The 23,644-nt window shown below is 45.6% G+C and overlaps 3 protein-coding genes across 9 annotated transcripts in view; 2 read left to right on the forward strand and 1 right to left on the reverse strand.

Annotated features, from left to right (window-relative positions):
* The first annotated feature begins 563 nt into the window (after positions 1 to 563).
* Positions 564 to 14,282, forward strand: LOC307074619 (4-galactosyl-N-acetylglucosaminide 3-alpha-L-fucosyltransferase 9-like). Its single transcript, XM_079734848.1, has 2 exons — positions 564 to 694; positions 12,160 to 14,282. Exon 2 carries the CDS (start codon positions 12,167 to 12,169, stop codon positions 13,292 to 13,294), a length of 1,128 nt encoding a protein of 375 aa, XP_079590974.1. The 5' UTR covers positions 564 to 694; positions 12,160 to 12,166; the 3' UTR covers positions 13,295 to 14,282.
* Positions 572 to 23,644, forward strand: part of napepld (N-acyl phosphatidylethanolamine phospholipase D) — a 28,028-nt gene continuing 4,955 nt past the window's right edge. The window contains exons 1-5 of one of the 5 annotated variants that reach the window (XM_079734850.1): positions 16,318 to 16,549; positions 16,638 to 16,702; positions 17,275 to 17,329; positions 17,842 to 17,982; positions 20,010 to 20,255. In XM_079734850.1, coding sequence (XP_079590976.1) covers positions 17,285 to 17,329; positions 17,842 to 17,982; positions 20,010 to 20,255 — 432 coding nt within the window. In that variant the 5' untranslated portion in view covers positions 16,318 to 16,549; positions 16,638 to 16,702; positions 17,275 to 17,284. Of the gene's footprint in view, positions 877 to 14,825; positions 14,889 to 16,317; positions 16,550 to 16,637; positions 16,703 to 17,274; positions 17,330 to 17,841; positions 17,983 to 20,009; positions 20,256 to 23,644 lie in introns of those variants that run through there. The other 4 variants (XM_079734849.1, XM_079734851.1, XM_079734853.1 and 1 more) reach the window with 4 other exon arrangements.
* LOC307074622 (uncharacterized protein) lies at positions 20,264 to 23,626 on the reverse strand. Of its 3 annotated transcripts, none has more exons than XM_079734858.1 (2): positions 23,271 to 23,626; positions 20,264 to 22,536 (listed from the first exon to the last, which is right to left on the reverse strand). In XM_079734858.1, exon 2 carries the CDS (start codon positions 21,695 to 21,697, stop codon positions 21,146 to 21,148), a length of 552 nt encoding a protein of 183 aa, XP_079590984.1. In that variant the 5' UTR covers positions 21,698 to 22,536; positions 23,271 to 23,626; the 3' UTR covers positions 20,264 to 21,145. The 3 variants fall into 3 exon arrangements, with proteins under 3 accessions (XP_079590984.1, XP_079590983.1, XP_079590982.1); XM_079734857.1 differs by having other exon boundaries at positions 20,264 to 22,911; XM_079734856.1 differs by having other exon boundaries at positions 20,264 to 23,112.

Below are 23,644 nucleotides of genomic sequence, written 5' to 3' on the forward strand. Positions count from 1 at the left end.
TTGGGAGAACAGGAGGGTGGGGGCTTGCACGTTGAAGGGACCGGGTTGGGGGGTTGCCCGGGTAACCGGTGTTTGTTTTGTGTGGGATTTTTGCCCTTGATTACCGTTTCAGTGACCTGGTTTTTGTAACATTAAAAGTTCCTTCAAATACTTATGACTGGACATCGTTATGTCACCGGCGAGGTCATTACATTATTATTATTATTATTATTATTATTATTATTATTATTATTATTATTATTATTATTATTATCCTTTAGGGGGGAGATGTTGGAAGGTTGTAGAGCAGAATTGCCCACTTCCAGGTAACTCTGAATAGTGTAAATTAGAAAAGAAAGTGTCATACATAAAAAACTATTGCGGATGTAACCTAATATACACCTCATTTGGGAGAAATCCATCGCATTCTAATAGCCCTGCCGAGAAAACGGAGGTTTGTATTGTAATCATCCCGAGGCGTGATGGATAAATCCTGATCGACCCGGTTCAAAAAGCGTCCCTGCCCTGCTTTGCCACCTGCGGCAGTCAAGAGAAGTTGAGACCAGACATGTCGCTATGCGCAGCCTGGATCGCGTGTGTATATAAACTCAGCAATGCGCTTCAAAAAAAGACTCACTTGGGTGGAGGAGACCTGGTCAACACTATAGAACACCACTCAAACCTCCTTGTTTGTAAAAAAGAAAATACTATTTGTGTAAGTATTGTCATGATTTGGCAACACTGCAGCCATTGGACACCCCTTGGTGAAGGGATATTGTTAACGTTTAGGAAGGTGGTGATCATTATTAACACCTGTGCAATTTGCGAGTCCATGAGCTAGTGACATACTCTCAAGATTTGGAACTGCAACATTGAAGAAAGAAAGGCGATTATAAGGTCAGTGAATATCTGGACAATGAGAAAACCAACAAAATATGATTAGAATAAATAACTTCTGACATTATACAATAGAATATGTTTAAAGACAGGAGGAAGGAATTCGGCATTGCCAATGTAGCCTACTAATTCAGTGAACTAATCAGTTAGAAAGCTAATGAATGCCCTACTTTTCGTTGTTTAATTCTACCTCTCAGATGCATCTAAGCTATGATTCAGATTTAAAACAATTCAAAACGCTGTTCCTTTTCTGGAAGTTTATGATAGGTACTCCTTAACCTGGTAACATAATTAAAGTTGATTTGGTGAAATTGTCCCACCCACCATGATGTGTGTGTGTGTGTGTGTGTGTGTGTGTGTGTGTGTGTGTGTGTGTGTGTGTGTGTGTGTGTGTGTGTGTGTGTGTGTGTGTGTGTGTGTGTGTGTGTGTGTAACGAGTAAACTGCAGGTGTGTAAAGGTTGTGATTGGGTCTAAAGGACTGAAAGACAGGACAAACACATTGGTCTCTTTTTAAGGATTATTTGTTATTTGTAGGCTGGTCAATCGGTTCTGAGACTAGCAACGGCCGCACACACACCTAATGCGGATGCTGATCTGCATCACCCAATCACACCAGCAGAAAGCTCTTAATCACAAACAACTGCTCTATCATTTGCGAAACTCATGATGACTAATGAACAGTTCCTGGTGCAACTGGATATCCATGAAATAACCAAATTTTTTGCGGCTTGTTATTGTTTCCAAAGGAGTGCCGCTTTGCGTCGTTAATCATATGTCTTCCACCAATATATTTTTTCCAATTGATGTGTGGGGTGATTTGTGTTGCTTTATTCATTCACTGGGACGTGAAGGGGGGGAATAAGGGGCGTTGCAGACTTATTTTTTCCATTTATTCTATAAAGAGCGCATTGGCACACCTGCGAAAGGTCTTGATGCCCCTGGTTCACCCATATCAAGGTTGGGGGTCAGTAATTTGCCTCAGAATTCTCCGGAGGCTAAAGTACCTTAGTTAAAACAGTAGAGAATGTTTTCATTATCAATATTATGGTTCTTTCCATCTTTCAACAGTTAGTTGAAAACATATGCAGCCTACGGCCTTATGACAAGGTTCTGTATTGTACTTGATGTACTATGTATGGCCGAAACACGTCAGGCTTCCTGGTGATTAAAGTAACGATGTGTACCATTTCAACCATAGATGGTAGCTCAAAAGAAATTGTGCTCAATGCTGATTGATAGTGATTTCAATAATGTTATCAAAATAACATCGTATCGCCCAAACCTTAACCCTAACCCTAACAGTAATAACATTGCATCGCCCTAACCCTAACCCTATCACATCTGATAAAGAAGCAAATGCTGGCCAGCCTGTTTTTTTTTTTTTGAGTATCACCATCGCCACTCCATTCAGCCCCGGTACTGATCTGTTACACCAGTGTGTGTGTGTGTGTGTGTGTGTGTGTGTGTGTGTGTGTGTGTGTGTGTGTGTGTGTGTGTGTGTGTGTGTGTGTGTGTGTGTGTGTGTGTGTGTGTGTGTGTGTGTGTGTCGGGGGGGGGGGGGAGTGAGAAAGATTGTGAGACAGAGGTATTGAACCCCCAACTCACATGTGGGACGGGACGCAACCAAGCAGTCAGTTGGTCAAAAAGCAGGAGTCGGCTCAGAGAGTTGAAGGTTGCAAAAAAATCGTGCCGGTTTATTTACAGTGTCAAATGTACAAAAAGTCACACAAAAGAATACAGCCTCTCGGCAAGCTGTTGCATATCAAATGCCCGACCCCTTTCCCTCACCATGTCTCTCCATTAAATAAGCCTACCAATCAGGGCCGATTGGGAGAAACCACTGGGACAGGGGACACATCAATATAACATGGTCAATCAAACACCAAAGAATAATAGCCCCAACACTATATGTTCAAACGCTGCATACAAATATACCCACACACACACACAACACAGTCTTTGATAATAAATCTAAATAAATAAATCACACCAACCATCACGACACTCAGAAGTACAAACACTACCTCACCACCCCCGCCATTAGCAACCCAAATGAACTGTCCCGGAACAGAAAATAAAGCCCTGGTTCCCGTGCGGCACGCGTTCCCCATGGACCAGTTTGCCGGACGGACAGGAAGAAGGGTAGTTGACAAACAAATGTATGTGTGAATTATCTAGCATGTGGTAAATAAATAGAGTGTATTAAACTGTGGTGTGTGGTGGTTTGTAGTGTGGTGCTATGTGTGTATGCAAAAAAGGTAAAGGTAAACGGCTAAATGGTAGCATCTGTGGGAATGCGACCCTCGCTTTTCACATTTCCTCCCCCCTCTGAAGGCTCGTCACTAGGGTGACGAGACAGGAAGTCTGCTACGGGATTCTGTTTCCCTGCCCTGTACCTAATCTGAAATTGGAATGGTTGCAAAGACAAATACCATCGTGTTATGCGTGCATTTGAATCTTTCATTTTCCCCAACCATTGCAATGCCTTATGATCAGACTCAAGTAAAAAGTCTCTGCCCATCAGGTAATATTTCAAAGTCTCTAGGGCCCATTTCACTGCCAGGCACTCAAGCTCCACTACGGAGTACCTGGTTTCCCGGGGAAAGAGTTTACGGCTAATGTAAGCCACCGGCTTCTGCTCTTCGGCCTCCCCCTGGAGAAGAACTGCCCCCAGTCCCACTCCAGAGGCATCTGTCTGCACTATGAACTGTCTCTCAAAGTCCGGACTCTGCAACACGGGTTCACAGAGCAATGCTGCTTTCAGGTCCTGGAAAGCCCCCTCATGCAACTCCTCCCACCTGACCTTCGTGGACCCCGACTTCCGGGTCAGATCAGTGAGAGGTGCAGCACGGGTGGCAAAGTTCGGGATGAATCTCCGGTACCATCCAGCGAGCCCCAAAAAAGACCGTACATCCTTCTTGGTCTGGGGTCGTGGACAGTCCCGGACCGCCTCCAACTTGTCCTTCTGAGGCTTAATCATCCCTCCTCCAATAATGTGCCCAAGGTACCTGACCTCAGACTGAGCCAGGGCACATTTCTTTGGCTGGAGCGTCAGTCCAGCCTTGTTGATGCGGCGCAGCAACTCCCCCAGATGCAGGAGGTGCTGCCCCCTGGTGGCGCTATAAACAACCACGTCGTCCAAATACGCCGCTGCAAAGGTGTCTGTGCCATCCAGCACACGGCCCATAAGCCTCTGGAAGCACGCAGGCGCCCCCTGCAGGCTGAAAGGCATGACCGTGAACTGGTAGAAACCTTGAGGGGTACGGAAGGCCGTGTATGGCTTCGCTCCCTCAGCCAACGGCACCTGCCAATACCCCTTGCAGAGGTCAAGCGTTGTGATAAACTGCGCCTTTCCTAGATGCTCTAGGAGGTCCTCCAACCTCGGCATTGGATAGGCGTCGAAGCTGGACTGGGCGTTCAGCTGCCTAAAGTCAATGCAGAAGCGGAGGCTCCCATCCTTCTTAGGAACGAGAACCACAGGCCTGCTCCAGCCACTGTAGGATCGCTCAACGACCCCCAGCTGCTTCATTGCCTCCAACTCCTCCTTGAGTGCAGGCAACAAGCGCTCAGGAATCCGGTACATCCGCTGTCTCACCGGCTTGGAGTCTTTGAGCTGGATGTCGTGCTCCACCACCGCTGTGCGCCCTGGCTGCTCGGAGAACATCCCCTCCGGGATGATGGCCCGCAGCTCCTGCACCTGCTGAGCAGTCAGGTGAGAGAGGTCGGGCTCAGTGTTGGGGACCTGCGAAGGAAAGAACTGCTCCGGAGCATCCTCATCCTCCCCCACAGATCGCACCATCAGCTGATGGCTGAGCGGCAACTCCTGCTCGTGCCGCTCCTTGAGGAGGTTGATGTGGAAGACCTGTCTGGTCTTACGCCTCCCTGGCATCGCCAGCTCGTAGGTCACCGGCCCCAGCTTATGAGTAATCCGATAGGGTCCCTGCCAGCGGGCCAGAAGCTTGTTCTCCGTCGTCGGCAACAGCAAGAGAACCTGCTGTCCTGGTGTGAAGCTCCTCTGTCTCGCTGACTTGTCGTACCACCGGGCTTGGGTCTGCTGGTCCTGATGCATGTTGTCCTCCACCAGGCTAGCCATCTCCTCCATCTTGTCTCGCATCTTCAGGACGTGGGCAAGGATGCTGTTGGTCTCAGTCGGCCTAGGGTTCCCCCAGGCCTCCCGCAGCAAATCCAGAGGGCCCCTGACTTGACGCCCATACAATAGTTCAAAGGGCGAGAACCCTGTGGATGCCTGCGGCACCTCCCTGTAGGCAAAAAGGAGGTACGGTAGCCACTGGTCCCAGTCTTTGCCGTTGGCTGCAACAAACTTTTCAGCATGCTCTTTAAAGTTCTGTTGTACCTCTCTACCAGCCCGTCAGTGTCAGGGTAGTAGGGAGTGGTCCTTATTCCCCTTATCCCCAGTAAACCGTAAACTTGTTTCAGTGTTCTGGACAGGAATGCAGTTCCCTGGTCTGTGAGGATTTCGTTGGGTATGCCTACCCTAGATATCAGCTGCAGTAAAGCTCGTGCGATAGCGCTAGCTGTGATATTGCGCAGGGGAAAGGCTTCAGGGTATCGAGAAGCATAATCACAAATTACTAAAATGAATCTGTGCCCTGAGCGTGTTCTTTCTAAGGGCCCAACTATATCCATCGCTATTCTTTGGAATGGGACACCAATGATTGGGAGTGGATGAAGAGGGGAACGTCTGACTTTGTGGCTACTGGTAAGCTGACAGGTGGGACATGACTTACAGTACCTTTTGTACTTCACTGTATAACCCTGGCCAGTGGAAACGTGCAGCTATCCTCTCCAGAGTCTTAACATTTCCAAGATGCCCTGCCCAAGGGATATCATGGCCTAAGGTTAACACCGTCTCTCTAAGACCCTTTGGGACAACCAACTGCTCACTGCGGCCCCCCTCGGGTTGGTGGTTCAACAGGCCCTCCCGGATAAAGTAGTACTCGCCTGTTAAAGCCGCAGCTACCCCAGTCTTCTCACCATCTACCTCTGTGACTTTGCGGAAGGTTTCTTTCAACGATTCATCCGCTTTCTGCAGTTCACTGATATTACTGGTAATTTCCCACAAAGCTTCTCGGGGCACATCAGGAACTGGCAACTGATCTCCCATTCTCTGCACTGTGCCCTGCAGCTTCTCTCTCCTTCTCTGTCTGCTGCTCTTTTGCGCCTTGACATGCCCAGGTGGGCTAATTTCTACCTGACTGAAGGGCATCATGTCCAACAGTGACTTATTAGCCTCCACTTTAGCCTTGACTTGTGATCTAGTCGCTACCATACTAACTGGCTTGGTAGATTGCACCAATTCAGGCAGTAAGACGACATCCTGTCCCAATACTACTGGCTGGCTCAACCCTTCAACTACCCCCGCCGTTAGCCAAAAGGTACGCCCTTTAACCACAAGGCATATCTTTGCCACCGGATAGGTATGCTCATCGCCATTAACACAACACACCCTGATCTGCCTTTTCCCCAGCTTCTTTGACTTGTCAATCAGATGGGGCTGAACCAAGGTCTGGCTGCTGCCTGTGTCTAGGAGAGCGAACGTAGCTTTACCATTGACCGTAACAGGGACAGTCTGAACTTTTCCCACACACTCATTAGATGTATAACCAGGTCTAGGTACACTATATCTGGACAATGAGAAAACCAACAAAATATGATTAGAATAAATAACTTCTGACATTATACAATAGAATATGTTTAAAGACAGGAGGAAGGAATTCGGCATTGCCAATGTAGCCTACTAATTCAGTGAACTAATCAGTTAGAAAGCTAATGAATGCCCTACTTTTCGTTGTTTAATTCTACCTCTCAGATGCATCTAAGCTATGATTCAGATTTAAAACAATTCAAAACGCTGTTCCTTTTCTGGAAGTTTATGATAGGTACTCCTTAACCTGGTAACATAATTAAAGTTGATTTGGTGAAATTGTCCCACCCACCATGATGTGTGTGTGTGTGTGTGTGTGTGTGTGTGTGTGTGTGTGTGTGTGTGTGTGTGTGTGTGTGTGTGTGTGTGTGTGTGTGTGTGTAACGAGTAAACTGCAGGTGTGTAAAGGTTGTGATTGGGTCTAAAGGACTGAAAGACAGGACAAACACATTGGTCTCTTTTTAAGGATTATTTGTTTTTTGTAGGCTGGTCAACCGGTTCTGAGACTAGCAACGGCAGCACACACACCTAATGCGGATGCTGATCTGCATCACCCAATCACACCAGCAGAAAGCTCTGAAACACAAACAACTGCTCTATCATTTGCGAAACTAATGATGACTAATGAACAGTTCCTGGTGCAACTGGATATCCATGAAATAACCAATTTTTTTGCGGCTTGTTATTGTTTCCAAAGGAGTGCCGCTTTGTGTCGTTAATCATATGTCTTCCACCAATATATTTTTTCCAATTGATGTGTGGGGTGATTTGTGTTGCTTTATTCATTCACTGGGACGTGAAGGGGGGGAATAAGGGGCGTTGCAGACTTATTTTTTCCATTTATTCTATAAAGAGGGCATTGGCACACCTGCGAAAGGTCTTGATGCCCCTGGTTCACCCATATCAAGGTTGGGGGTCAGTAATTTGCCTCAGAATTCTCCGGAGGCTAAAGTACCTTAGTTAAAACAGTAGAGAATGTTTTCATTATCAATATTATGGTTCTTTCCATCTTTCAACAGTTAGTTGAAAACATATGCAGCCTACGGCCTTATGACAAGGTTCTGTATTGTACTTGATGTACTATGTATGGCCGAAACACGTCAGGCTTCCTGGTGATTAAAGTAACGATGTGTACCATTTCAACCATAGATGGTAGCTCAAAAGAAATTGTGCTCAATGCTGATTGATAGTGATTTCAATAATGTTATCAAAATAACATCGTATCGCCCAAACCTTAACCCTAACCCTAACCGTAATAACATTGCATCGCCCTAACCCTAACCCTAACCCTATCACATCTGATAAAGAAGCAAATGCTGGCCAGCCTGTTTTTTTCTTTTTGAGTATCACCATCGCCACTCCATTCAGCCCCGGTACTGATCTGTTACACCAGTGTGTGTGTGTGTGTGTGTGTGTGTGTGTGTGTGTGTGTGTGTGTGTGTGTGTGTGTGTGTGTGTGTGTGTGTGTGTGTGTGTGTGTGTCGGGGGGGGGGGAGTGAGAAAGATTGTGAGACAGAGGTATTGAACCCCCAACTCACATGTGGGACGGGACGCAACCAAGCAGTCAGTTGGTCAAAAAGCAGGAGTCGGCTCAGAGAGTTGAAGGTTGCAAAAAAATCGTGCCGGTTTATTTACAGTGTCAAATGTACAAAAAGTCACACAAAAGAATACAGCCTCTCGGCAAGCTGTTGCATATCAAATGCCCAACCCCTTTCCCTCACCATGTCTCTCCATTAAATAGGCCTACCAATCAGGGCCGATTGGGAGAAACCACTGGGATAGGGGACACATCAAAATAACGTGGACAATCAAACACCAAAGAATAATAGCCCCAACACTATATGTTCAAAGGCTGCATACAAATATACCCACACACACACACAACACAGTCTTTGATAATAAATCTAAATAAATAAATCACACCAACCATCACGACACTCAGAAGTACAAACACTACCTCACCACCCCCGCCATTAGCAACCCAAATGAACTGTCCCGGAACAGAAAATAAAGCCCTGGTTCCCGTGCGGCACGCGTTCCCCATGGACCAGTTTGCCGGACGGACAGGAAGAAGGGTAGTTGACAAGCAAATGTATGTGTGAATTATCTAGCATGTGGTAAATAAATAGAGTGTATTAAACTGTGGTGTGTGGTGGTTTGTAGTGTGGTGCTATGTGTGTATGCAAAAAAGGTAAAGGTAAACGGCTAAATGGTAGCATCTGTGGGAATGCGACCCTCGCTTTTCACATTTCCTCCCCCCTCTGAAGGCTCGTCACTAGGGTGACGAGACAGAAAGTCTGCTACGGGATTCTGTTTCCCTGCCCTGTACCTAATCTGAAATTGGAATGGTTGCAAAGACAAATACCATCGTGTTATGCGTGCATTTGAATCTTTCATTTTCCCCAACCATTGCAATGCCTTATGATCAGACTCAAGTAAAAAGTCTCTGCCCATCAGGTAATATTTCAAAGTCTCTAGGGCCCATTTCACTGCCAGGCACTCAAGCTCCACTACGGAGTACCTGGTTTCCCGGGGAAAGAGTTTACGGCTAATGTAAGCCACCGGCTTCTGCTCTTCGGCCTCCCCCTGGAGAAGAACTGCCCCCAGTCCCACTCCAGAGGCATCTGTCTGCACTATGAACTGTCTCTCAAAGTCCGGACTCTGCAACACGGGTTCACAGAGCAATGCTGCTTTCAGGTCCTGGAAAGCCCCCTCATGCACCTCCTCCCAGCTGACCTTCGTGGACCCCGACTTCCGGGTCAGATCAGTGAGAGGTGCAGCACGGGTGGCAAAGTTCGGGATGAATCTCCGGTACCATCCAGCGAGCCCCAAAAAAGACCGTACATCCTTCTTGGTCTGGGGTCGTGGACAGTCCCGGACCGCCTCCAACTTGTCCTTCTGAGGCTTAATCACCCCTCCTCCAATAATGTGCCCAAGGTACCTGACCTCAGACTGAGCCAGGGCACATTTCTTTGGCTGGAGCGTCAGTCCAGCCTTGTTGATGCGGCGCAGCAACTCCCCCAGATGCAGGAGGTGCTGCCCCCTGGTGGCGCTATAAACAACCACGTCGTCCAAATACGCCGCTGCAAAGGTGTCTGTGCCATCCAGCACACGGTCCATAAGCCTCCAGTTTAGGATGTTTATCAGCTCTGCATTCCTTGTCAAAGACTTGACACTAAAGGGGAGAATGACATGCTTGGAAGGTCTGATTCTTCCACATGTCACCACATATACCATTTCTTGACCAAGAGATTGGACAAGCCGCTGAACTCTTTGAGTTGCACAATGAAGATCATGAAAGCCTAGATAGCAAAGGAAGACACTGAGCGACTCTGGAATGGTATGACATTTTACTTCTGGTTTAACATCAGGTGGCCAGGCTTGAGGAACATCCTGAATCTTGATGTCTGTTCTCAATTGAATGGCTGCTCATGCTACAGCATCTTGAATGTCAATACTTTTCTTTGACAGGTTCCCTCATGGACAGGTTATCTGGGTAGAGGAGTTTTCCGTTATTATCAGGGAAGATGTGCAGGGCTCCACCAAACTCACTGTAACGGGTTCGAAGTAATGCGAGCAGGCAGGGTTGTCGTTCTCTCAGCGGGAGATCAGTTTATTTGCTTTAACCGGAAACAGAAATACTCAAAATATAACGAAAAGGTCCGTTCACAGCCGTCTCTTGGTGGATCGGGGTAGGTTCCACTAACTGCGGACCTCCGTGGTCCGTTCGCTCCTGGGTTTTGTTCTCCTACACTACAACACAAAGCAAACACATAAGTACACACTCCCTGATTGGCCTGAGTGCAGACACCTGCTTGCAATCAGGTCCAATCCCCCCGGCCAATCCCATGCGCTCCCAACCTGCCCATACTCCCCCTGCAGGCCAGACGTCACACGTCCCCCCACACGCCCCCACCGCCCGACACCGGCCGGGGTCACATCCGGCCGCCGACTCACTCCCCCCCCCCGGAGCGGGAGAGGAAGTCCGCCACGGCCATTTGCGCCCCAGGCCTGTGTACGACCCGAAAGTTAAAGGGTTGCAACGCGAGGTACCACCGGGTGATCCTCGCGTTGGCGTCCTTCATGCGGTGGAGCCACTGGAGCAGGGCGTGGTCAGAGCAGAGGGTGAACGCGCGCCCCAGCAGGTAGTAGCGAAGGGCGCCGACCGCCCACCGGATGGCGAGACACTCCTCCACCGTGCTGTACCGACCCTCCCGGTCTGATAGTCAGGGCCGCGCCCAGCCCCAAGAACCGCCTCACCTCCTTCTTGGTTCTGGGCCGAGGGGAGGTGGCCACCGCCGCGGTCTTAGCGACCTGTGGCCGGACCTTCCCCCCCCCAGGTGGTACCCCAGATACTGGATCTCCCTCCGCCCGATCACGCACTTCTTCGGGTTGGCCGTGAGCCCTGCCCGTCTCAGTCGGAAAGAAAAGTATTGCTCCTCTCCAGCTCCTGCTGCAGGGAGAATTCAAATCACCGGCAGACCGGGCGGGGGGTACCCAGTCAAGACAAATTGGTGACCTGAAATGTTTGGCAGCATAGAAAAAATGTATTAAAAACTAAACCTGAGTTAGCTAGTTTTTAGGGCCAAAATGATTCGAACAGAAGAATTGTGCACCGATTTGAACAGAACACAATGGTTAACAGGAAAAAATGGAAGAGAGGTACCATACAGTAATGGAATGATTAAGAAAAGCACAAACTCTTTGAAACATACGACTAGTGCAGTTCAGAAGGAGTAAAGATGGTGGTTATGGAGTCAAAATGGAATAAAGGTGAGAAGATAATTACCATATTTAGTCATAGTTTCGTGAATAACGTCTGTCTAATATATGGCTGAAAACCCCCCCCTCAAATTAAATAGACAAATTATACATTTCCTAAATCCTTACTGTACGTTCACACCAAAAGCTATAAAGCGTTTCGAGCAATAAACGCCCTTTTACTTTCTATTATACATGCGCGATTAAAGCGATAGGAGCGATAAAACGCTTGAGCGATAGCTTTAAAGCTGTAAAGCTGTAAATGAGACTTGAAAACCGCTGAACTCTATGCAAATGAGCTAGTAGCGTTTTGGCTGTAAATAACCGCCAGCCAATCGGAATGTAGATGTCTCTCGCCGGCGTGGGTCCCAGTAAACATACGCGCAAGACCGATATGAGCTGTAAATATTTTTGACAGCGTTGCGTTTTGAGCTATTCTGCATTCTGCATTCCAGTTTTTGTGTTTTGTATCTCTGATTTTGTATCTCACAGGACTAAAAGGAAACAGATGATTTAGGTGGAAATAAAAAAAAAAAAAGGAAATTAAAGGTTTGATGTGCTCCCTTGTCCCCTTTACTAGTCATACATATTCACATATACACAGAGTGTCCCCTTAAAAAATCGACCAAACATAATGGAACATTGGGATGTGCCCTAAAAATTAGCCAATATCAAGATGTGCACCAGCATCTAAAATGCATTTCTTTAACGGGGGAGGGTAACTTTAACGGCTGATAAACCAAATTTAACATCTGGTCTGGCCCATGGACTATATCATCTCTGAACACAATTCAAGCAACAAGTGAATAAAACAAACTGAACTGTAATATTTCAGCATCTCTCCTTTGTCTTCTAGGTCAGCCATGATGTTTCTGGCTCAGGGGACTCCCTATCTACGCGCCGGCTTCGGCATCGTCATTGTTTTGTGTTCACTCGCTGTTTACCTTGTGTACAACGTCAACATCAACTTGAATCATGACATCTTCAAAGTTTTTCGCCCTCTGGGCATCTCTGAAGAAGTCAATGGAAACGACTCAGAGGTCCACGTTTTTGAGGAGCAAATAAGGCAGGAGATGAGGAATCTCACGGCGGTGCCCACTGATAGGATGATAATATTGATCTGGTTGTGGCCATTCAATTACAAATTTAGCCCCGAATGCATTGGATCCGATTTGAATGGACTACACTTTACCGACAACAAGTCCCTGTATAGCCAGGCTCACGTGGTCTTCTTCCATCACAGGGATATCCGGACTGATCTTTCCAACATGCCCAAGGAGCCACGACCATGGTTTCAGAAATGGGTGTGGATGAACAAAGAGTCACCTGCCCATTGCCATCGAATACCTCAGGCCACTAGCCTGTTTAATTTAACAAACAACTACAGGCTGGATTCGACGGTGCCAGGACGATACGGAGAAATAGCTGAACGCACAACCGCCGACGATGATTTTAAATTACCAGCTAAGGACAAACTGGTATGTTGGATTGTTAGTAACTGGAACCCAAATCACAAAAGAGTCAATTTCTACAATGAACTGAAAAAGCATATCCATATTCATACTTATGGGGCCGCGTTTGGGAATAAAGTTAGCAGAGATGAGGCAGTCCAGTTAATTACTAGCTGTAAGTTCTACCTGTCCTTTGAGAACTCTATCTTTAAAGACTACATCACAGAGAAGGTATACAATCCCCTGTCAATGGGAACAGTGCCAGTTGTTCTAGGCCCTTCTAGAAATAATTATGAGGAGCACATTCCTGGTAGTTCATTCATCCACTTTGAAGACTTTGATACTCCGAAGAAGCTTGCAGACAGACTACACTACCTCGACCAGAATCAAAAAGAGTACATGAGTTACTATCTCTGGAGACGGGAATTTGTGGCCAAACATGGAGGGTGGGGTATGGATGTTTGCCGTGTATACAAATATATGAAAAATGCCCCTGGATACCAAACGATTAACGATCTAAACAAATGGTTCTGGGGTTAAGAAAAAAGGGTTAGGGCTAGGTTTGCATTTCTGGATAAACCTTTGGGTAATATTTTTCCACCTTTAGGTGCAGTACCACAATTTGGGTTTATTAGTAGTGGGGGGCATTGGCATCCACCTAATAATAGTCTGGTAGTTTTTTATACAATAACAAAATGGTCATATAAGAAAAATGGGCTAATTGCTCCAACTATATTGGCCAATATTTCTCAAATGGAACTAAGTAAAACAAATTCTGTTCAATGACTTTTGTGAGGCTTGGTCTAAAGATTGTATGTGGTGATTTTGGTGAATTTTTGATTATTTTTGTAGCCTTTGAATCTTTTTATCATGTTTAGCTTTAATATGAAATTGTGGGAAAAGTGTACATATTTAGGGCATAAAACCGGGGTTTTATAAATGCGAGATTAATATTCTGAAAGAATTTTGAGTCCAGGTCAATCTGGTGAGGAGAAATAAGCCTAATTCATGATTTCTTACAATAGCGCCACCTTTGGGTGCAGTACCACAAGAGGGGGTTATTGGTAGAGGGGGTTATTGGTAACCATACCTGAAAATTTCAAGAGTTTTTGACTTACGGTATAGGCTGCATTATGACTTTTACAGAATTTGAGGGAAAAAAAGAACCGTTACAGACACAAAAGGGGCTAAGCAGCTTCGCTGCTCGGACCACTAATAATATTGTGGCGACCACGGGTGTGGGCGCCATGTTCCGGAGCCGCGGGGATTCTGGGAATTGGGGTTGTCAGTTGACAAAAGGGGTTTTGTTAATTTATTCTGTTAGGTTAAGTGGAGTTAACGGGTTTGGGGTCTTTATTAATTGTGTGTTGTTCCATTGTTGTGTGATGTGTAGTGTGATCGGGACCATTACTGAGAGTGTTGTGTGTGTTGGTCAGGTGTCCCGTGTTTCTGTTATGTTCGTCATCGTTAATAAAGGCAGTCCGTAGTCGTGCGGTGTATGGGGCACGGAACTGCATAATTGGTTCAACCTGGGCTCCCGTCTCTTCCTTCCCGTGCTGCCCGCCACAATATGTTTATTTAATATAGCGACTTTCTTATATTCAAGTTCGGTTCATGAGCTCACACAGATCAAGACGGCACAACAACAAATAAAGACAAAATAAAAATTAGTAATATATGCAATGGAATGAATGGAAGGGAAGGGAATTCCCTAACCCTGTATAGTCAAGTTTTCTTTGGGATAATCATTTATAATATTGGACAATGATGGATAATACATGTTTTATGTTGACCTGTTCCTACTGTTGCCAGGTTTAGGGGGATTTTATATTATTCATTTTGCTTTACTCCTTTTTATACCTATGTATCCACCATTAGATTTTCAAGATGAAAACTATTTTGTCCATGTAAATGTGAGCATATATTTGGTCAGACATGTTCGATGTTCAAAGTTGATTTAAGTTCTGATAAAACATAATTTTGTTGGGTTAGTAGATGCAGTCCTGCACATCACTTCCTCCTCTCACACATGGTCTGCGGCACACACACACACACACACACACACACACACACACACACACACACACACACACACACACACACCACAGCTGATTTGGAACGGAACAACAGCAAAGTAAGGAACCCCGACTTTTTTACTGTTCAATTATTAATGTTGTTTTTTAACGAGTATTGGAATACTCGCTCGGAATATCCAACGAGTATTCTAAGCCTTCTAAGCCGATTTATTATCCGGATGTTGACAGTCGCAGTTCAGCAAAAGAGGCGTAGAAGAAGAAGGGGGCCGGATGTTGACAGTAATGGTTGTGGAACTGTGCAGCGCCGTATGACGAATGTATTAAATATGCAAATTTGAACGAACCTGACTGGAAGCATTACCCGACACAGTGGCGGGTGAAGGCACACAATTCACCCGCCACGATACAAATCCACCCGCAAATGGCGTGTGGCGGGTGTTGATTTCCATCCCTCACACACACACACACACACACACACACACACACACACACACACACACACACACACACACACACACACACACACACACACAGCTCCAATTCCAAAACATGGTGCAAAGTCTCTTACCCCATGAATACAGACAGAAGAAAAGGTTTTCACTTTTAATATAATGAATATAAATGAATCAAAGGCGCAGATGAATTTCGTGGCATCTAGCCGACCGGACTTGGCAAAAATCAAAAGCTCAATATCAATTGGTGTATAATCCCATGCAATTAAGAATCGTTGTTTTCGACACGGAAATTGTCTAAAAAAAAAAAAAAACGGTTCCAGAGAGAACGAAGCCATAATGAACAAACGGCCCTAGAGAGAAAGAGTTTTTAATGAATCAAATAAATGAGTTATAGGAATGAGGGGGGCCTGTTATCCCCATGGCTAAGACCCCATTTTTGGTACTTTATTTTTTAGCACCGTCGTGGCGTAGGAGCGTTATAATATACTATACGGAATATAAAATGACACCGTGGCATTATACTATTAATGACAGAGAAGCTTAACCCTCTCTCGGAAACAGACATCGTAATGAGCCGCTAGCCAGTTGGAGTAAGTGAACAGAGGCTTAACCCTAGCTTTGACACGCATAATGTATATGAGCAAGCTCCGTCCTTTCACCAAAATATCGGATGTATTTAGAGGATCCAATTAGAAAGGAGATTCACACATATTATTCCAAGTGTAGTACTTTCTGCACCGGGCCTTTGATGAAACGCAAGTTTAGTTAAGAGCCAAAGGCTTCGGCTGCTGGTGGGGGAGATGTCATTTATGGGGCCCGATATCTGACGTGGCCCTTGCCCTCAAGTGGAGCCCATTACAAATAACAGGACATGTGCATTGATGTCATCTTACACATAGAGAGAGAGAGAGAGAGAGAGAGAGAGAGAGAGAGAGAGAGAGAGAGAGAGACGGTTCATTCTTCTCATTATTATTATAATATAATATATACCTCTTATACCTCATACCTCATTTCTCATGCCAATAAAGCTTTTTTTTAATTGAAATGAAGAGAGAGAGAGAGAGAGAGAGAGAGAAAGAGAATTGCGCTGTCAAGCCTTTCGTATCAATTCCCCTCTCGTTGTAATTTTGTCATGTATTAATTCTTATCGCTCAGGGGACTATTAACTGGCGTACCCAGGTAATAGGAAGTCAGTGACCGGAAATTGCGTCGCGGAAAAGCTCGAGATAACGACACAATGCATAGTCTTCTCTCAGCCTAGTTCCTGCTGCCGCTTCTTGCTTTTATTCAGTCACCAGAAGTGGGTAAGTATGCAGGCAAGACAGAGTAAAAAGATTTGCTCAGGACAACATGTCAATGTGTAATGTATTCACAATAAAACTATACAACCAGGGACTCTGCTGATAACGCAGATTACCAGACCACTCGTCGAATAGTCAGTGGCACCCAAGTTTCAGGTATGCAGCTGCAAATACGTTTTATAATCACGATATTGTATTGTATTTATCACTTTGTATGAACAAAGAAACAGTTTTGATTACAAAGTTAGTGTTTGCCGTACGCTCTGTTAGACTAGTTGTTTAATACACTAGCAATATATACAGGGGTACGACGTTTCGTAATGCTTATTATATGCAATATGTCATCATTGGTCATTTATGTATGGAAGGCTTTACTCTCCGCTAAAGTTCCCCATACTACCCCGTGAACAAGCCACCGAAAGGGAGACTGACTTGGGCTTTTATTCATTGTTAACATAACTCGCCACGCACACGAGCACGCTCTCTATGTTGATCTTGGTTAGGGTTTCCTTTTCCCAATAAGCGATATTGTCGTGTCAGTGACTGTGTGTAGTGGGGTATTAAAGTCCATCATTATGTACATGCACAATAAGCACACCGTAGTTGGAATGTATATTGTTTCCTTAGTTAAAGTTCACTATGGTCCCTAAATTATAATCGTGTGTGTGTGTGTGTGTGTGTGTGTGTGTGTGTGTGTGTGTGTGTGTGTGTGTCCTCACACTGACCAGCGGAGAGCCAATGGAGCAGCCAGTGGTAGCAGGACGGGGGTCCTGTCTGCTGGAGGTAACGGAGGAACCACTCTTAACAACACACTTTGGGTTTGTTTCGTTGGAAAGGTGTAACGTCGGTGTAAGTCACATGCAAAACTCTGGGCTGTTTTGGTGACTGGTCACGAGTCATTTTAAGATTTATTCGGGGATTGCATTGTAATCGGAAAGTTGCTAGTTCGATCCCCAGCTCCTCCCAGCTGGTTGGCTCTGCCGTCAATTTGTGAATGTGTGTATGAACCGTTGTAAGTCGCTTTGGATAAAAGCGTCTGCTAAATGCCCTAAATGTAAATGTAAACGAACAGGACTCAATGATTTTGTAAGAGATGGAAATCCTTGCATGTGCTGAACCCTGATGACAATGAAAACCGCTATGCATCATAGCGGGATATAGTGAGTAAATAAAGTTTTTTACCATACATTTTGGGTATCAAGTAGTGCACTATACAGGGAAGGAGGTTTCAACAGCACTAGAGTGCTCATTCAGCGGTAGGCAGCTGTAACAGATTTGATTTGTTCAAACCACAGGAAGAAGTAACGAAGTCGTGCCGAGACAGATGGGGACGATGGACCAACCCCTGGCCCACATGGTGCTTCCCTTCCAATGCCAGGCTGCTCAAGTTCCTGCTGTGGGACACAGACAACAGCAACGTGCCAACCAGCAAAGAGGTACGCTATTAAGAACTTATACACCCCTAGTAAACGGTTATCTAACTACTGTATATTAGCAGGCCTGTCCGACAAAGTTACTTGGAGAAGTTGGTCAGTGCGAATGTGCCAAGTAGCCTGCAGCTCACCCATACACCGCACCCATGCACGCACACACGCACGCACATACACAACGCATACACACACACATACCCACACACACGTGCGCGCGCTGACGCAGTCGTTTCAAAACAAAGGCAGCGCAGGACACTGCCTACACACTAGAGTGTGGAACGGGCCAGATTCTTCTTCCCTAGACAGACCCCAGCCCGCCACAGTTAAAGTCAATTTTTTCTCATACTAATGACACGGTTACGGTTGTGTGTATGAACGCACGCCTTTATTAAACAACTGCAAGGCATTTGGAAATGTCAACAAATCTGCGCAACAAGCGAGCGTTAGCAGCGAGCATTAGCACAAGAGTGCTCGCTGCTAACGTGCGCTTGTTGCGCAGAATCATAACCTATTTAAAATTGACATAGGCCCACAAAAGAGTACCACGATAACGATAAATTCCACAAAATGACAGTAGGACGGGTATGAAATTCAAATTAACACGAGTGTCCCCAGCAAAGTGAAATAAACATTAACTCTAAAGCAGCGCCAACGCCAACTCTGACGCCTTATCGCACTGATGTGACCAAGCCGAACCCCAGCATCATTTCTAAATATTTCTCCGAACCTGTCAGGCTCGGGTCAGGTTTCCATGCTCTTATACCCACACGCCGCACACACATGCACACACATGCATGCGCAGACACACTCTGCACACACGCGCGTGCGGACGCAGACGTTGAAAAACAACGGCAAGATCGATCCAGCATCCCACAATGTCTTGCGATATTGATATCCCTTCTGTCTGTTTTAATGGCCTCGCCGTCGACACACTCTCCCGGGTAAGACGTTCTGTCTATAGACTGTAGAAATTGCGATAAAAGAAGTGAAGAGACAATATCTCACGTCGACAATGCAATGGCAGGTCGTTAATTTTGACGTATAACATTTTTGAAATTCAAACATCGCGCTGACCGGCATATCAATGCACAAGTCAGGTGATCTTAAAGAGACAGTGTCCATATAACACAGAACGAAAAGATGTCAATAACACAGTATGGTTACTCATCCTTGGCCCCCAACACCGATTCTTCTTCGCCGGCGACACCGGCTACTGCCCCTCCTTCGCCGAGATCGGACGCCGCTACGGACCCTTCGACCTTCGACCGATTTAGATTTTTTGTCTGTCTCTGTCTCCCTGTCTCTCTGTCTCTGTCTCTGTCTCTCGCTCTCTCTCGGTCTCTCTGTCTCTGTCTCTCTGTCTCTCTCGCTCTCTCTCTGTCTCTGTCTCTCTCTCTCTATCTCTCTCTCTCTGTCTCTGTCTCTCTCTGTCTCTCTCTCCCTCTCTCTGTCTCTGTCTCTCTCTGTCTCTGTCTCTCTCTCTCTCTCTCTCTCTCTCTCTCTCTCGCTGTCTCTCTCTCTCTGTCTCTCTCTCTGTCTGTCTGTCTCTCTCTCTGTCTCCCTGTCTCTCTGTCTCTCTGTCTCCCTGTCTCTCTGTCTCTGTCTCTGTCTCTCTCTCTCTCTCTGTCTCTCTGTCTCTCTCGCTCTCTCTCTGTCTCTGTCTCTGTCTCTCTCTCTCTATCTCTCTCTCTCTGTCTCTGTCTGTCTCTCCCTCTCTCTGTCTCTGTCTCTCTCTCTCTCTCTCTCTCTCTGTCTCTGTCTCTCTCTCTCTCTCTCTCTCTCTCTCTGTCTCTGTCTGTCTCTGTCTCTCTCTCTCTCTCTCTGTCTCTCTCTGTCTCTGTCTCTGTCTCTCTCTCTCTCTCTCTCTCTCTCTCTCTCTCTGTCTCTGTCTCTGTCTGTCTCTGTCTCTCTCTCTCTCTCTCTCTCTCTCTCTCTCTCTGTCTCTGTCTCTGTCTCTGTCTCTCTCTCTCTCTCTCTCTCTCTCTCTCTCTGTCTCTGTCTCTCTCTCTCTCTCTCTCTCTCTCTCTCTCTAGGTCCTAGAAGATAAGCTCCCGGTGCTGGACCCGTACTTCGTGCTGGGAGGGGCTGCGGACAGTGGCGCCCGTTCCCATGGCGACCCAGGGGGCGGCCTCAGAGTCACCTGGCTGGGTCACGCCACGACGCTGGTGGAGCTTGACGGCCTGAGCGTCCTGACGGACCCTGTCTTCAGCCTGCGGGCCTCGCCAGTCCAGTTTGTGGGGCCCAAGAGGTACCGGGGCCCCCCCTGCACGGTGGAACAGGTTCAGTACAACAACAACTACAGTATATAGGGTTAGGGTTAGGGTAACCCTAACCCTAACCCTAACTACAGTATATATCCATCCACAACTACAGTATATATCCATCCACAACTACAGTATATACTCATATTCATCCACAACTACAGTTTATACTCATCCACAACTACAGTATATATTCATCCACAACTACAGTATATACTCATATTCATCCACAACTACAGTATATACTCATCCACAACTACAGTTTATACTCATATTCATCCACAACTACAGTATATATTCATCAACAACTACAATTTATACTCACCAGTGGAGGCTTCTCCAGTGAGGAGAGGGAGGAAGATGCTCCTTAACATTGTTGAGAATAAAAAATGTAGATTGCCCAGACTACTGTTATGAATTGATCCCCTTTAATAGGACTACTTTAATGCCTTTGTATATGTTAGGTTTGTTTCGGCCAGTGTGTTGGCGGCCGGTGAATAACGTGGGGTTCAATGGGAGAGAGGAGGAAAGTCCTCCTCTGGGTGGGTGTGACTAGATACGGGATCAGGATCCCGCCTACGTCTATTCACAAATAGGCTGAAGCCCTGGTCCGCTATGAACCAATAAGAGGAGCCCTGGCTGCGCTATGAACCAATAAGCAGGAGCCCTGGCTGCGCTATGAACCAATAAGCAGGAGCCCTGGCTGCGCTATGAACCAATAGGCAGGAGCCCTGGCTGTGGAGCAGCCTGGAGGGAGGGGTTATCCCCTCAAGTCTTTGTTATGAGAACCAACGAACCCGCTCAGTCGAATGCCTCGTTTCCACCGAGCGGAGCGCTACTGTTCGTTGCGCTACTGTTCACTGCAGTACTGTTCGCTTATATTGACGTTTCAGCAGCCCGCGGCCGGCCTAAGGAGCCCGCGGCCGGCCTAAGGAGCCCGCGGCCGGGCTGCTGAGCCCACGGCCGGGCTGCTGAGCCCACGGCCGGGCTGCTGAGCCCACGGCCGGGCTGCTGAGCCCACGGCCGGGCTGCTGAGCCCACGGCCGGCCTAAGGAGCCCACGGCCGGGCTGCTGAGCCCGCGGCCGGGCTGCTGAGCCCGCGGCCGGGCTGCTGAGCCCGCGGCCGGGCTGCTGAGCCCACGGCCGGGCTGCTGAGCCCACGGCCGGCCTAAGGAGCCCACGGCCGGGCTGCTGAGCCCGCGGACGGGCTGCTGAGCCCGCGGCCGGGCTGCTGAGCCCGCGGCCGGGCTGCTGAGCCCGCGGCCGGGCTGCTGAGCCCGCGGCCGGGCTGCTGAGCCCGCGGCCGGGCTGCTGAGCCCGCGGCCGGGCTGCTGAGCCCACGGCCGGGCTGCTGAGCCCACGGCCGGGCTGCTGAGCCCACGGCCGGGCTGCTGAGCCTGCGAGGAGGGTTGACTTGATCTATAAATGAAGTCCCTCAATCTTAATTGGCTTAACACCATGACCAACGTTCTGAAACATCCATTAACATCCGCATTAGACTCAAACAATGTTAGGCTTACAGCCTACGTAAATAGTTGTGAAATAATGTTCTTGTTCTTTTAATTGTTTGTTACTCTGACCGTTCTGTTTAATATTGTGGAAAGGATGTTAGTGAATGATTCAGAGCATGATGCATTTTAAATGGGATCCCTTTTGGTATTGTTTCTTTATTTTTCTTAAAACAATTATATCTGAAAATAAACATAGCCAAATTACAACCAATAGCTTCAGTCATTGAGGGCAAAAATAGACCCAATGATAGGCCCAGATCTTTTTATTTAGTATTTACAAATCAAGAGTAAATACATACTAAAGTATATATTCATCAACAACTAAAGTATAACCTCATATTCATCAATAAATACAGTATATACTCATATTCATCCACAACTACAGTATATACTCATCAACAACTACAGTATATACTCATATTCATCCACAACTAAAGTAAATATTCATCAACAACTTAAGTATATACTCACATTCATCCACAACTAAAGTATATATTCATCAACAACTAAAGTATATACTCACATTCATCCACAACTAAAGTATATATTCATCCACAACTAAAGTATATACTCACATTCATCAACAACTAAAGTATATATTCATCCACAACTAAAGTGTATATACTCATATTCATCCACAACTAAAGTATATATTCATCCACAACTAAGGTGTATATACTCATATTCACCCACAACTAAAGTATATATTCATCAACAACTAAAGTATAACCTCATATTCATCAACAAATACAGTATATACTCATTTTCATCAACAACTAAAGTATATACTCATATTCATCCACAACTAAAGTATATATCCATCCACAACTACAGTATATACTCATATTCATCAACAACTAAAGTATATATTCATCCAAAACTAAAGTATATATTCATCCAAAACTAAAGTATATATTCATCAACAACTGACGTATAACCTCATATTCATCAACAAATACAGTACATATTCATCCACAACTACAGTATATATTCATCAACAACTGACGTATAACCTCATATTCATCAACAATTACAGTATATACTCATATTCATCAGCAACTAAAGTATGTATTCATCAACAACATAAGTATATACTCACATTCATCAATAACTAAAGTATATATTCATCCACAACTAAAGTATATACTCGCATTCATCCACAACTAAAGTATATATTCATATCATCAAAAACTAAAGTATATATTCATATTCATCAACAACTAAAGTAAAGGCCCTGGTACGAGGTAGTATATACTCGCATTCATCAGCAACTAAAGTATATATTCATCAACAACATAAGTATATACTCACATTCATCAACAACTAAAGTATATACTCATATTCATGAACAACTACAGTATATACTCATATTCATCAGCAACTAAAGTATATATTCACCCACAACTAAAGTATATACTCACATTCATCAACAAATAAAGTATATATTCATCCACAACTAAAGTGTATAGACTCATATTCATCCACAACTAAATTATATATTCATCAACAACTAAAGTATAACCTCATATTCATCAACAACTAAAGTATAACCTCATATTCATCAACAAATACAGTATATACTCATATTCATTAACAATAAAAGCATATATTCATCAACAACTAAAGTATATATTCACATTCATCCACAACTGAAGTATATACTCTTATTCATCAACAACAAAAATATATACTCATATTCATCAACAAAAGTATACATAAATTTAAGAAATATCTTTTTGTATAGTAAGTGAATAGTATAATAAAACCAAACCCAGTATACATTGCAGATATCCTCTATACTATGTAACTTGCAGGTCTAAATGACATGCGTGCCTTTGAATGCCCTGTAGTTGAGCCTCTCCAGGCTGTAGGACATGAGCTTCTCTCTCTGTCACA

The sequence above is a fragment of the Pollachius pollachius genome, assembly GCF_949987615.1.
Source record: "Pollachius pollachius genome assembly, chromosome: 4".
Lineage (NCBI taxonomy): Eukaryota > Metazoa > Chordata > Actinopteri > Gadiformes > Gadidae > Pollachius > Pollachius pollachius.